Source organism: Aotus nancymaae, unplaced genomic scaffold (genome assembly GCF_030222135.1).
Source record: "Aotus nancymaae isolate 86718 unplaced genomic scaffold, 86718_ANA_hifiasm-v0.15.2.pri h1tg000079l, whole genome shotgun sequence".
Lineage (NCBI taxonomy): Eukaryota > Metazoa > Chordata > Mammalia > Primates > Aotidae > Aotus > Aotus nancymaae.
The window spans coordinates 15,407,705-15,423,230 of NW_026988494.1; the positions used below are offsets into that span (position 1 = coordinate 15,407,705).

Sequence of the window (15,526 nt, forward strand, 5' to 3'; positions counted from 1 at the left end):
GCGCTGACCCCTGCTCGGAGACCCACCCCGCGTGGCAGCGCGCGGGCCCCAGAGAGCCGGGGGCGCCCGGCAGCCCAGCACAAGGCGGCGCCTCAGTTCCGCTGACCTGGCTGTGCCCGCGGTGTCGCCGGGGCTGGCGCAGTTATTTATGACTACTTGGTTCGGCTGGGGTTGCGGGGCCGGGGAGCAGCAGTGATCCGCCGCCTCTTCCAGGCTCTTCCCGGGCTGAGCCCCTGAGACCCCGTGCTCAAAGTAGCGTCGCGGATACCCCGGGCCGCGCGAGTGTAGGGGTCGCTCTCGGCCGGCGGCCTAGCTCTCGGCACCGACTTCTCGCGAGGCTTCGGCGCCCCCACTCCGCCCCTGCTCCTCTGTCCTTCGCCCCCTCCCAGCTCCGGAGAGGGCGGCTTCCGCTATGGCTGCGCTACGAAGGCTCCTGTGGCCGCCGCCCCGGCTGCCGCCTCCGCTCTGCTTTCACCAGCCCCTTCTTGGGCCGTGGGGGCGGCCTGCAGGGAACGCCCCAGGCCTTCCTGGCCGGCCCTTCTCCTGCCGGGAGGATGAGGAGAGGGCTGTGGCGGAGGCGGCTTGGCGGCGGCGGCGGCGCTGGGGAGAGCTGAGCGTGGCGGCTGCTGCCGGCGGGGGGCTGGTCGGTCTCGTGTGTTACCAGCTGTACGGGGACCCCAGGGCCGGGTCGCCGGCGACTGGGTGGCCCTCGGAGAGCGCGGCCGCGGAGCCCGAGGACCCACCCCGCGGCCGGGGGCTGCTCCCCATCCCGGTGGCCGCTGCCAAGGAGACGGTGAGTGCGCGGGCGCGCGTCCCACCTGCGCGGGGCTGTGACCTTTCTGCTGGTGCGCAGGACCCTGGAGGCTGCGGGGACGGTGCGAGCGCTGTGGCCGCGGGTGGGGAATCCCCTTGTGAGCGAGGCTGACACCTAGGCCGGATAGCCTGGGAGCCGATCACCCACGTGTTGGGAAGACAAGTGATGCTGTCACTGATGCATCAGGACCATCAAGGTGGCTGCAGCTACCAAGTATCAATGCAAACCCAAAACCAACACCCCTCCCCTGTTAAAAAAAAAAAAAAAAAAAAAAAAAAGATTTAGAAATAAAGGCCGTGACAGGCAGAAAGTGGACCGCTGTAGATTTGGGAAAAAGAAACCCCTAGACTGTGCAGAGTGACAGCAAATGACCCAGGAGGTCTGGTGCTTTAGGATGAGTTTCGAAGCATTGGTCTGAGATCTCAAAAACCACTATATTAGCATCTGGGAATTTATTAGTCCCAAGAGAGGAAATGCTAAACCTGCATACTAACCTCCTTACCATACACAAGGAATGATGATGTTACCAGATCGGAAAAGAAAAAAAAATTATTCAAAAAGAGCATATGCATTTATCTCTTTTTCCCTCTCCGACTAAATCTAGAATCTCGTTAGTAGATACAATAAAATACAGAATGGATAGGACAGCAAATGTAGGAGGTTTTGAATGATGCTAACTCCGACAGAAGAAAGTCACATGAAAACGGTCATCTGTCATTATGTAGTTAATAATATAAGGTAAAGATTGTGTGAAAGGCAAGAGCGAGTAAAGGGGCGTGATTTTTTTTGTAACCTCAGTATATTTAATAGTCATGTAAATGACTAGGAAAATTGTTTAGGGAAAATTTCCTTGCAAGACTCACAGAGTGTGAAAGACTTAGATGAAAATAATTTAGAAAACAGGCAGCTATGCTGTTTTTAACTTTAATAAAATTTACATAGCCTTTGTTCTTAATACACAGTGGTGATCTGATTTAGGTACATCAGTTCCTTTGGTGGAGGTTGTCAATGCAATTAGGTTACAGAATCTACTGTATGGACTACGTAGCAGCAGATCACAAGCACATAACATAATAAAGTGCTTTTATACATATATATTTAAAGTACTAGGAAATACCCTCAACCTCCACCTCCGCCCCCTACACACATACACATACACTTTTGTGGCTTGGCAAAGAGCATAGTGTTAGAATTATTCATGATGACAGAACTTTTAATTACCCATAGTTGATCTAGGAACAGATCAGCAAGGTAGGGAATTCAGGTAGTATTTTCCTTTCTTTCTTAAAATTAATTTTACTTTTATGGTTGAGAGATGGTATCACACAGTTTTTAAAAAGACCACGTTCAGAAAGCTAGAACTCTGGCTCCACCACTTGCTACTTGTGTCATTATGGAGAAATTACTTAACCTGTCCATGTCTGTTTCCTCACCTGTGAAATGAAGCTAATAGTCTCCTAGGGTGTTATGAGAGTTAAATGAGTTAACCCAGTATATTTTTAAAAAACGGTATCACTAGAGAACATTCAATAAATTTTTTATTCATTATTGTCCACTTTTGTGCACTTACATTATTATTGTTTAGTGTTTACGAAAATTTCTGTTCATTGGCTGGGCTTGGTGGCTCATGTCTGTAATCCCAGCACTTTGGGAGGCTGAGGAGGGCGGATCATGGGGTGGGAGTTCAGGAGCAGCCTGACCAACATGGTAAAACCCCGTCTCTACTAAAAATACAAAAATTAGCCTGGCAGTGGCGCTCACCTGTAATCCCAGCTACTGGGGAGGCTGAGGCAGGAAAATCACTTGAACCTGGTAGGTGGAGGTTGCGGTGTGGGGAGCCACGATCGTGCTACTGTGCTCCAGCCCTGGAGACAGAGCAAGATTCTGTCTCAAAAAAAAAAAGAAAGAAAAGAAAATTTCTGTTCATTGTTTTAGAAGTCAAATAATGCTAAAGTCCTGTGTCTTACCCTTCCCTAGCCTCTAGTCCTGCATTCTGACGGTCATACCTCTTGTATTTCCCTCTCTGAAAGCTTTTATGATCTTATCTATATCCCTGCTGCTTGAAATTTTTCCAGTAATGAGCTTTGGTGTGGGTATTTTTTCATTGATTGTGCTAGGTAGGTTCTTAAGGGGCCTTTCAATATGGAAATCCTTGTCTAAAAGTTCTGGGTAATTTTCTTGTATTATTTCTTTAATGATTTTTTTCTTCACCCTCTTTCTCTTCTTTTTTTCTGAAACTGCTGATTGTTTGAAGTTAAATTTCCTGACAGATCCTAATCTAATTCTTTTTGTTGTTGTTGTTGTTGTTTGTTTGTTTGTTTTGAGATGGAGTTTCACTCTTGTTACCCAGGCTGGAGTGCAATGGCGTGATCTTGGCTCACCGCAACCTCCACCTCCTGGGTTCAGGCAATTCTCCTGCCTCAGCGTCCCAAGTAGCTGGGACTACAGGCGCATGCCACCATGCCCAGCTAATTTTTGTATTTTTAGTAGAGATGGGGTTTCACCATGTTGACCAGGATGGTCTCGATCTCTTGACCTCATGATCCACCTGCCTCGGCCTCCCAAAGTGCTGGGATTATAGGCATGAGCCACCACACCCAGACTCTAATCTAATTCTAGTCAGTATCATATTTCAGTTTTCAAAACTGAAATATATTTGAAATATATTTTTGTCTATTTGTTTTTATAAGAGATATCCTGGACTTTATCTTCCAGCCTTCCTAGTGAATTTTTTATTTCTGCTATTCTACTTTTTAATTCAATGAGTGATTTTGTGTTCTCTGATATTTATGAGTTACAGCATTCTATTTTGCTTCGTGCCTGCTATATTTTCTCTTTTTGCTGTAAGGATATAAATTATAACTTTGTTTTGCCTTCTCTGTGCATTGCTTTACTTCTTCCAGGTTCTTTTTTATTTCTGTTTGATTTTATAAGCTCTCGCTTTCATTTTAGAGGTTTTCCTCACATATCTGTGGTTGTTACCTATTATTTGAGAACCTCTCAGAAGGTCTTTGTCCTTAACATGGCCTTTCATTTGGTGATCTGGGCTTTTTATTAGTGTAGCATCCAAATGTCAGTATTTTATAGCTCTTTGTCTCTGATGCTGTTGAACTTCTACAAAAAATAGGAGAGATAGGAGGCGCAGTAGTCTTCTGGAGGCAGGCACATGTGCACATATGTGTTAAGAGCATGTATGTTGCCATCTAATGATATACTTAGGTATTGTTATCTAATCCTCTGCTTTTAGCCCCACTACTTATTTGACTCTGTAGCTCATTGGTTCCCAAGGCCTTGTCCATTTTGGGATTCTGTACAGCAAATATTAATATCTTACTTCTATTTGGTCTTCTCTGCAGTACTCAGGTAGTGCCTCTGTTCTCTTAAGTCAATTATCACTCCTTCATTTCTTCAATTTTATAAAAATTTTTAGAAATTAATTATCTTGAATGTTTTAGTCTCCCCTTTTTCTTACCTCTTTTGTATTTTTGACCTTTTTATATTTCTTTACTGTGAATTTAATGTGGTTAAGGGAAGAAGATGTTGAAAAAGAATCATGGGGTCAATCTGCCATTTTTCAGAAATATGGTTTTAGTCGCATGTGCCTGTAGTCCCAGCTACTCAGGGGGCTGAGACAGGAAGACCACGTGAGCCCAGGAATTCAAGGCTACTATGGGCTGTTATCACGCCACTCCATTCCAGCCTGGGACACAGAGCATGACTTTTCTTGAAAAGGAAAAATAAATTTTATTTTAAACCTATGCTCCCACTTCATTTATTATTCTTATTATTATTTTGAGATGGAGTGTTGCTCTGTCGCCCAGGCTGGAGTACAGTGGCATTACCTTAGCTCACTGCAACCTCCCCCTACCAGGTTCAAGTGATTGTTCTGCCTCAGCCTCCCGAGTAGCTAGGATTACAGGTACCTGCCACCACACCTGGCTAATTTTCTAGTATTTTTAATAGAGACAAGGTCTCACTATGTTGGCCAAGCTGGTCTTGAACTTCTGACCTCAAGTGATCCACTTGCCTCAGCCTCCCATAGTGCTGGGATTACAGTCATGAGCCACTACGCTCAGCCCATTCATTTTGATGTTTAAAACTATAGCTAAGAACTTCTGATTTTTAAAGCCTCTTTTAAGTATAATATGCTGCTGAGCATTAACCTGTATCTGTTGTAAGAATAATTTAACTGATGGAAGTGAACAGCAGTAACTTACAGAAATACAGTTCTCTTACAATAGCCTTGAAGATTTTTATGTTAAAGATATTGGCTCTGAACTTCAGAAGGCCTTCCCTGACTCCATAGATTTGTTAAAATATCTCTCTATACTTTCAGATAATGACTTCTTTGTAATTATTTGTTCATTGTTTGTCTTCTTTACTTGTCTTAGCCCTTTAAGGAGAGGCACTGTGTTGGTCTTGGTCACCTTTATATCTTCATTGCCTGATAAGGGTCCTAGCCTGATAGGCACAATATGTATTTGTTGAATAGATAAGCTCATGCTAAATATGTGTATGGAACATACAAACTGTGAAAATTGAGTTTAATATTTTGTTCAGCTAAAGTAGTTATTTATAGCATTTGAATTGGGACGACTTCAGGAAAGGTCAAAATTCCAGGCTTTGGGAAATCATATCACGTGGCACTGTACTTACTTTAATTGTGCAAGTTTGAGTTGCCAAAATATTTTAGTATAACTATGGCTTTGACCTTTATATATATTACAAAGATGTTGACAAGATTCTGTTTAGAACCTCAAAGTTTTAGCCTTAATGCACTATTTTTATTTGTGGGAAAAATTTTTATACTAGAACTGCCTTTTTTTTCTGGACCACAATTAAAAAAACGATTAAATTGCTTAATATACTTAAGTGTTTTACTTATTGTACAGAAGACATCTGTTTTATGATTTGTTCATCTGAAGAAGCTTCAAGTAACATGTTTGCATATTACTCGAGTGGGAAACAAGTTAGACGAATTTTGTGTGTCTTTCAAATCTATAATTAATCATACATTGTTAAGTTTCTTTCACTCTCTTTTCCAGCTTCTTTCTCAAGTCAGCATGTCTTGAGATGTGAGGATATTCTTGCTTTTTTCCAGAATATTGAAGAATTTGCCAGGTGCATACAGGCATATCTCATTTTGCTGTGCTTCATTTTTTTGTCCTTCACAGATAACTGCATTTTTTACAAGTTCAAGGTTTGTGGCAACAATGAATTGAGCAAATCTGTTGGCACCATTTTTCCAACATTATATGCTCACTTAATGTTTCTTTGTCACATTTTAATAATTCTTATTTATTATTGTATCTGTTATGGTAATCTGTGATCAGTTATCTTTGATGTTACTATTGTAATTGGGGGCAACATGAACCACACCCATATAAGACAGCAAAGAATAAATGTTATGCATGCTTTACTTCCACGGACCAGCTGTTCCCTAGTCTCTCACCTTCTCAGGCCTCCCTGATCCCTGGGTCAATAGTGAAATTAGGTCAGTTACTAACCCTAGAAGGGCCTCTAAGTGTTCAGATGAAAGGAAGAGTTGCACATCTCTCACTTTAAATCAAAAGCTAGAAATTATTTAGCTTAATGAGGAAGGCATGTTGCACAAAGAGTTAGCCAAGTTGTGAATGCAACAGAAAAGTTTTTGAAGGAAATTAAAAGTGCTCTTTGTGAACACACAAATCATAAGAAGACAAAACAGCCTTACTGCTGAGATGGAGCAAGTTTTAGTGGTCTGGATAGAAGAGCAAACCACAATATTCCCTTAATACAGAGCTTAATCCAGAGCAAGGCCCTAACTATCACCAATTCTTTTAAAGCTGAGAAAATTAAGGATGCTGCAGAAGAAAAGTTGGAAGTTAGAGATTGGTTCATGAGTTTTAAGGAAAGTAGCCATCTCCATAACATAAAAGTGCAAGGTGAAGTGGCAAATTATGATGTACAAGATGTAGCAGGTGATCCAGAAGATTTAGCTAGGATAATTGATGAAGGTGGTTACACTGAACGACAGATTTTCAGTAGAGATGAAACAGCCTTCTCTTGGAAGAAGATGCCATCTAGGACTTTGATAGCTAGAGAGAAGTCAATGCCTGGCTTCAAAGCTTCAAAGGATAGGCTGATTCTTTTGTTAGGGGCTAATGCAGCTGGTGACTTAAAAGTTGAAGCCAGTGCTCATTTACCATTCTGAAAATGCTAGGGCCCTTAAGAATTACGCTAAATTGACCCTACCTTTGTTACATAAAGGGAACAACAAAGCCTAGATGACAACACATCTGTTTACAGCATGGTTTACTGAATATTTTAAGCCCACTGTTGAGACCTACTGCTTAGAAAAAAAGATTCATTTCCAAATATTACTTCTTATTGACATTGTACCTAGTCACCCAAGGGGTCTGATGGAGATTTACAAAGAGATGAATGTTTTTATGCCTGCTAACACAGAATTCATTCTGCAGTCCATGGATCAAGGGTAATTTTGACTTTCACATCTCATTATTAAAGAAATACATTTTGTAAGACTATAGTTGCTGTAGATAGTGATTCCTCTGATGGATCTGGGCAAAGTGAACTGAAAACTTTCTGGACAGGATTCACCATTTTAGATGCCATTAAGAACATTTGTGATTCATGGGAGAAGGTAAAAATATCAACATTAGCAGGAGTTTGGAAAAGTTAATTCCAGCCCTCATGGATGACCGCAAGGGATTCAAAATTTCAGTGAAGGAAGTATCTGCAGAGATAGTGAAATACCAAGAGAACTACAATTAGAAATGGAACCTAAAGATATGACTGAATTGCTGCAATTTCATGATAAAACTTTAACAGATGAGGACTGGCTTCCTATGAGTGGACAAAGAAAATGGTTTTTTGAGATGTGATCTAATCCTGGTGGAGCTGCTGTGAACATTGTTGAAATGACAACAAAGATTTCAATATTCCACGAACTTAGTTGATAAAGCAGTGGCAAGTTGATATGGTTTGGTTCTGTGTCCCACCCAAATCTTACCTTGAATTGTAATAATCCCCATGTGTCATGGGAGGGACCTGGTGGGAGGTAATTGAATCATGGGGTGGGTTTTTCCCATGCTATTGTTGTGATAGTGAATAAGTCTCACAGGATCTGGTGGTTTTATAAAGGGGAGTTCCCCTGCACATGCTGTCTTGCCTGCCACCATGTAAGATGTGGCTTTGCTCCTCCTTTGCCTTTTGCCATGATTGTGAGGCCTCCCCAGCCATGTGGAACTGTGAGTCAATTAAACATCTTGACTTTATAAATTACCCAATCTTGGGTATGTCTTTATTAGCAGTGTGAGAACAGACTAAGACAATAAATTGGTACTGGTAGAGTGGGTTGCTGGTCTAAAGATACCTGAAAACATGGAAGTGGCTTTGGAACTGGGTAACAGGCAGAGGTTGGAACAGTTTGGAGGGCTTAGAAGAAGACAAGAAGATACGGGAAAACTTGGAACTTCCTAGAGACTTGTTGAGTGGCTTTGACCAAAATGCTGATAGTGATGTGAACAATAAAGTCTGGGCTGAGCTGGTCTCTAATGGAGTTGAGGAACTTGTTGGAAACTGGAGGAAAGGTGACTCTTGGTATATTTTAGCAAAGAGATTAGTGGCATTTCATTCCTGCCTTAGAGATTTGTGGAATTTTGAACTTGAAAGAGATAATTTAGGGTATCTGGTGGAAGAAATTTCTAAGCAATAAAGTGTTCAAGATGTGCCTTGGGTGCTGTTAAAAGCACTCAGTTTTATGTATTCGCAAATATGTGGTTTGGAATTGGAACTTATGTTTAAAAGGAAAGCAGTGCATAAAAAGTTTGGAAAATTTGCATCCTGATAATGCAATAGAAAATAAAAACCCTTTTCTCAGGAGAAATTCAAGCCAGCTGCAGAAATTTTATAAGTAACAAGATGCCAAATGTTAATCACCAAGACAATAGGAAGAATGTCTCCAGGGAAGATCAGAAGTCTTCATTACAGCCCCTCCCATCACAGACCTAGAAGCTTAAGAGGAAAAAAATGGGCTGGGACTAGGATTTTGCTGCTTTGTGCATTCTTGGGACTTGGTACTCTGTGTCCCAGCCATAGCTAAAAGGGGCTAGTGTAGAGCTCAGGCCATTGCTTCAAAGGTGCAAGCCCAAGCCTTGGAGGCTTCCATGTAATGTTGGGCCTGTGGATTCACAGAAGTAAGAATTGAGGTTTGGGAATCCCTGCCTAGATTTCAGAGGATGTATGGAAATGCCTGGATGTCCAGGCAGAAGTCTGCTGCAGGGACAGAGCCCTCATGCAGAACCTCTGCTAGGACAGTGCAGAAGGGATATGTGGGGTCAGAGCTCACACACAAAGTCCTTACTGGGGCATTGCCTAGTGGAGCTTTGACAAGAGGGCTACCATCCTCCAGACTCCAGAATGGTAAATCCACTGACAGCTTGCATCGTGCACCTGGAAAAGCTGCAGACACTCAACACCAGCCCATGAAAGCAGCCAGGAGTGGGGCTGTACCCCGCAAAGCCACAGGGACAGAGCTGCCCAAGGCTGTGGGAGCCCACCTCTTGCATCAATGTGAATCTGGATGTGAAACATGGCATCAAAGGAAATCATTTTGGAGCTTTAAGATTTGACTGTCCTGTTGGATTTTGGACTTTCATGGGGTGTGTAGCCCCTTTGTTTTGGCCAGTTTCTCCCGTTTGGAATGGGTGTATTTACCCAATGTCTGTACCCTCATTGTATCTAGGAAGTAACTATCTTGCTTTTGATTTTACAGGATCACAGGCGGAAGGGACTTGCCTTGTCTCAGATGAGACTTTGGACTGTGGACTTTTGAGTTAATGCTGAAATGAGTTAAGACTTTGGGGGATTGTTGGAAGGCATGATTGGTTTTGGAATGTGAGGACATGAGATTTGAGAGAGGCCAGAGGTGGCATAATATGGTTTGGCTCTGTGTCCCACCCAAATCTCACCTTGAATTGTAATAATCACCATGTGTCATTGGAGGGACCCAGTGGGAGGTAATTGAATTGTGGGGGTGGGTTTTTCCCATGCTGTTTTCCTGGTAGTAAGTCTCACAAGATCTGATGGTTTTATAGAGGAGAGTTCCTCTGCACATGTTCTCTTGACTGTCACCATCTAAGACATGACTTTGCTTCTCATTTGCCTTCCAACATGATTGTGAGGCCTCCCCAGCCATGTGAAACTGTTAGTCAATTAAACCTCTTCCTTATAAATTACCCAGTCTTGGGTATGTCTTTATTAACAGCATGAGAACAGACTAATACATAAGGTTTGAGAGGATTGACATCAGTTTTGGAAGAAGTTCTACTGTGGGTAAAATGCTATCGGAGAAATCCTTCTTTCATGAAAGGAAGAGCCCATCAATGTGGCAGACTTCATTGTTGTCTTATGTAAGAAATTGACACAGCCACCTCAAACTTCAGCAGCCAGCACTCTGATCAGTTAGTGGCCATCAACATCAAGGCAAGACCCTTCAGCATGAAAAAATTTTGATTTGCTGAAGGCTCAGATGATTATTAGCACTTTTTTAGCAATAAAATATTTTTAAATCAAGGTATGTACTTTTGTAGACATAATGCTGTTGCACACTTAATAGGCTAATTATAGCATAAACATAACTTTTATGTGCACTGTGAAACCAGAACGTTATGTGGTTCCCTTTGTTGCAGTATTTGCTTTACGGTAGTGGTGTGGAACCAAACCTGCAGTATATCCGAAGTATGCCTGTAGATAGAGAAAAGTCCCAGTTTTTCATAGTGAGGGAAGTTGCATAGACATGAAATTGAAGATAAGCTAATTCTATATAGAATAGCATTGTTGTATGAGAAGCTAAGCTAGCTGATACTCCTTAGTTTGTTCAATAGCTTTGTGACAAGTCCACAAGAGCCTGGATGCCTTATAATGGCTTGACCATCTTATACATTCACATACAACGCTTTGAGTATAGATTACGTTTCCCTAGGTAAATCACAGAGTAAAATTTGGATCAATTTGGAAAAAACAATTTCATCTTTCTGATTACACAAACCTGGAGTTGTGTACAGTTCTAGTCTGGGTTTCTGGGAAAGCTAGTTACAGCGTTTTGTGGATGTCCTTTTATTCAAATTAACATTGGGAATCAGCACATGAAATAGTTATAATCTTGTACTTAAATTTTTTAAAAAAACTTATTTATTCTTTCCCAGCACTTGGAAAATTTCAAATAATGTACAGCAGTCAGTAGAGCAATCATCATCAGTAGAGCAGTTTACTGACTGTGTTTCCCTTTTGCATGATTGTAAAGTCAAAAAATCATTTGAGTTGTACCATTGTTAAGTCGGGACTATCTGTATAGGAAAAAACATAGCACAGTATGAAGAGAAAAAAACAAATACAGATGAATGAAGGTATATAACAATTTTTTTCTTGGTCTATGTAATCTCCACCTTAAAACATACAAATATTGAATTGTATTTGGAATTGGATTTCAGTTGTATTAAGTATTTGAATTAATGTGTCTTCTTAATTGATTCTCATATAATTCTACTTACTAATTTGGGGCTGAACTATTTTATAAGTACTAAGTAATATGTAGCTGCCCTCTCATAGATTGAATATGTAATTTATCTCTAGTAATTTTTAAGAAACAAATGCTATTTTCTACCCAATGATTAAAGAAAACATTTGGGATCATTAAACAATTATATTAATCCTACTTTTTAAAATTTTATATATTTATGGCACAGTATATTTATGGCATTTTGATATATGTATATCTTGTAGAGTGATTAAATCAAGCTAATTAACATATCTATCATCTTGTATTCTTACCATTTATTTGTGGCCTTTGCTTATCCATTATCTTATCATTTTTAACTTAAAAATTTTTAAGCTTCTTTGAGGAAGATTTATTCATTACCACACTATAACATGTAAGTCTTGTATCTCAAAAGATTTTAATAAAACCTTATTTAATGACTGAATTAATTAGAAATCCAGAAATAAATGACAGTTTTTCTGATTATTACAGTTCTTTCAAAATCTTACTTTTACAAAATCATTTCATTCATGCAAATTTGCATTTGACTTTATGGAGATCAGTAGATCATCTAAACATCCTAACAGAAGGTGAAATAATAGATGTCTGTTGCTTTATGTTACTTGTGAGGATTAATGACTGGACCCTGAGTCATACTAGCTTTAGCAGTAACTGTGAATTTAGTAACTAATTACAATTTCATGAAATAGCAGATGCAGAGATTATACATTTTTGTTTTCTTCCCCAAAAACATATGAGAAAAAAATACTTCCTTTAGAGGTATCCTTAGACTTCAGTATTAGTGGCTGGTCAAATGCTTTAATGTTTCTCTTTTAGATGGTGGCATATGTAAAATTATATATGGTAGTCCCACACTATCTGCAGATTAACTTTCCAAGATTTCAGTTACCACCGACCAACCGCTGTCTAAAAATAGTAAGTGGAAAATTCTAGGATTTTAGGGATCAGGGAAATGGAAGAATCTAGGGTGTTCAAGTTTTTGTCTTAGATTTGCTACAGTTCACTGAGACTAGCCCTCACGAGAAAAACCAGGTTGGGGATAATGGGCACGGATAAGTTTGTAACTTGTACAGTAGATCAGAGTGTCTTTTGGACAGCTAAAGGTAAATTTCCATTTGAATACATAGGTCAAAAGCTCAGGAGAGAAATCTTACTATGGAAATAGATTTGGGAATCATCACATATTAAAAATCATAAGAATGGATGACATCGTTTAGAATATGTAGAATGAGAAGAGAAAGCATCTAAGGAGAGAACTCTGGTGAGCATCCGTGACTTGAAGGGCTGGCAGAGAAAGGAAAGTCTGCAAAATCTGAAAAGTTGGGTCCAGACAGCTTAAAAAAAAAAAGCCAGGGGGGCCATGAAGTCAAAAAAAGATAGCACTGTACTTTCAGAAAGGAAGCAATCAGTTATACTGAATGCTACCCAAGGAGGTCAACTGAGATAGAAAGTGTGCATTGGATTTAGCAACAGGAAGTCATAGGTGATTTTCTGAAGACCTTGGAGGTGAAAATCAGATTACTTGGATAAGCTCAGTAAAGGTATAGAAAAGGTAAGGTGTACAAAGTGAGGTAAGTGTTGACAGCTATTTTAAGAGTTTGGCTCTGAAAAGGTAGCCTGAGGGACATGGAATTGATTTTTTTTTTTTTAAAGGTGGAAGACCCTTGATTGTGTTTAAATGCTGTTGGATAAAGGAAGATTAAATTTAAAGGAACGACATAATAATTGATTTGCTAAGGAGCCAGGTGGGAGTAGGAGATAAAAATTAAAGCACAAGGGAAGAGTTTAATCTTAGATAATAGGAGGGATGCTGTTTCCATTATCACAGAAGGTTGGGATGGAAGCACACTGTATATATCCTTAGTGGCAAGTAGTTGAAGGTGTTCTTCTTGCCTGTTGACTTCTGTTTTCTCTATGAAATAGGAGGTTATGTCATCTTCTGAGAACAACATACAGAAATATAGAGTAACTATGATAGAGGTTTGGGGGAGAGTGGAGGATTAACCTAGCCACTTTAAAACACTAGAAAACCATGAAATCTTTAAATTTGTTCATATTTTGTAATTGCAAGGTTCAATATGAGCTTTTAACAGTGTAAATAATTTTTAACTTGCTCATGAAATGCAGTTTTTACATGGTCACAACTTTTACTGTTCTAATTTATAAGTTGCTGATTTATCCCTTTTTTGATTTGTATAAACCTTAGTAATCTGATCTAATTAATACTTACTTTACCCGTGATGTAATATTTAACTTACACGGCAAATGCACCAAACTTATGATACAGATTTTGTTCTTTTTGTTTAAACTTGATAGACAAGTTGTAACTGGATAATATTAGATTTCTCTGCTCTCCTCTAATTGTTACGCCAAACACTGAGAATTTGAGTAACTTTATTTTGTGTGAACACTCTTGTGATAAAGAAAAAATATGTTTAAAAAAATCAAACAAGCTCTATTTATGGCATTATCTAGCATTAAAGAAAATGGCTAGTCATTTGTGTAGTAAACAGGATTTTCTAGATTTATTATTTTCCTCCCTTTCCTCTTTTAAGTAAGTCCTTACTCCTTTATTTTCTAATGTATCAATATATTATGTAAGCTAAGTAAAATATGGAACTTTAGTGCTGAATTGTTTAATTGGTTAGCATAGTAGTGCTACCATAGCATAGTAGTATTTTTGCTCATTAAAGGGTTATTTTTCCAAACTAGAATAGTAGAATCCATATTTTCTGCTTTTTTTTTTTCCTATTTACTAATTGCCTTTTAGCCATTTTAATACTCAAACTCCATCTCTAGAATTTAGAATACAGGAAGTATATGTAAAAGAATTTCAAAACATTCATTTTTTTCCTTTTTGATTAAGGATATCTATCCAATTGACACTGCAGGTATTGACTAGGTGAGATATTTGGATGGTCCCTTTTCCTGGAAGGGATATAATAGATTGTTTAAACTGCTTGTCACAATTCAAAGTGAATTTTTCTAATGGGCTTCACCTCGGATCAGAAAGGTCCTTACAAGTTAGGCACAGTTTAAGCTAGCTCCAACCTATTAAAATTAGTTATTTTAAAATATCATCTAAACCTCTTCCAACTTTTAAATTTGTTCTTACTAATCTGACAATGAGAGGTTACTTGTAATTGTCCATATGTGTATATTGTCCCTAGGCGATTAAGAAAGGTTTTGAGATATTACTACCATCAAGCTTAAAAATATAGTCATAAGGACAGTGATAGGCAGGTTTTGGACTACGGCATGTGGTGAATGGAGATCAGTGTGACCTAAACATTACTTCCTTTCTGGACTCAATCTTGTTGTCATGTGACCTCTTCCAGACTGCTTTCTATCCAAAATAAATGGGTCACATTAGGATTTTATGTTCTCATAGTAAAGAATACACTTAGTAACCTTTTGTTCCAGTACTGTGAAGGTAAGCTATTAACTATGCCTGTCTTGTTCTCTCTGTCTGCCAGCTTTGTAGATTAATTGATCATTACAAAAGTCAGGTAAAAGTTTTAGCTCAAGTCTTTTATAATATGGACTTAACAAATCAAAGTCAAGACATCCTATTTAGAGAGAAGGGTAAAATATATACTTCATACTTCGATTCAATATTCTAAATTTTGTGAGTTATAAGTACAAGTATTGGGTGCTATTGTGCAACAAGTAGTTAACTATGAAAAATAGCCAATGTATATGTCACCACATGATTACAATCCAGAGGTTATTCTGAATTATAGTAGTTGTTTGTAAATATTTACAAAACCTTAGGCAAGAAGGCATACTTAAGGTTTTTGCCTTTTGCTTGCAAATGGTAGGAGGGCAACAATTTGTGTCTTTTTTCTTATACGCAAACCTCTCACACAGCAGAATTAGGAACATGGTTAAAGCCATAAATTGGGTTGAACATTGATGTTCAGTAGAGTGGAGACGTGAACCTGAAAGTGATTATCTGAATGTCAGTTATATAAGAGCAGAAGTTACTCAGGTAGTAGGAGTATATTGTTTGATTTCAGGCTAATACAGAAGTCATAAAAACATGTCTCATATATTTTTGTGATAGGTTTCACTCAGGAAGCAGTCTCTTAGGATCTACAGAGAAAGTAGCATTCTTAGATGGTACTATGTAATTCAAGTATCTTCTTCAG

The 15,526-nt window shown here is 39.3% G+C and overlaps 1 protein-coding gene across 8 annotated transcripts in view; it reads left to right on the forward strand.

Annotated features, from left to right (window-relative positions):
* The first annotated feature begins 412 nt into the window (after positions 1–412).
* MICU3 (mitochondrial calcium uptake family member 3) overlaps positions 413–15,526 on the forward strand; it is a 95,474-nt gene continuing 80,360 nt past the window's right edge. For all 8 annotated transcript variants that reach the window (XM_021665098.2, XM_021665101.2, XM_021665099.2 and 5 more), the window contains exon 1: positions 413–793. In XM_021665098.2, the coding sequence (XP_021520773.1) occupies positions 413–793 (381 nt within the window). The remainder of the gene's footprint in view (positions 794–15,526) is intronic.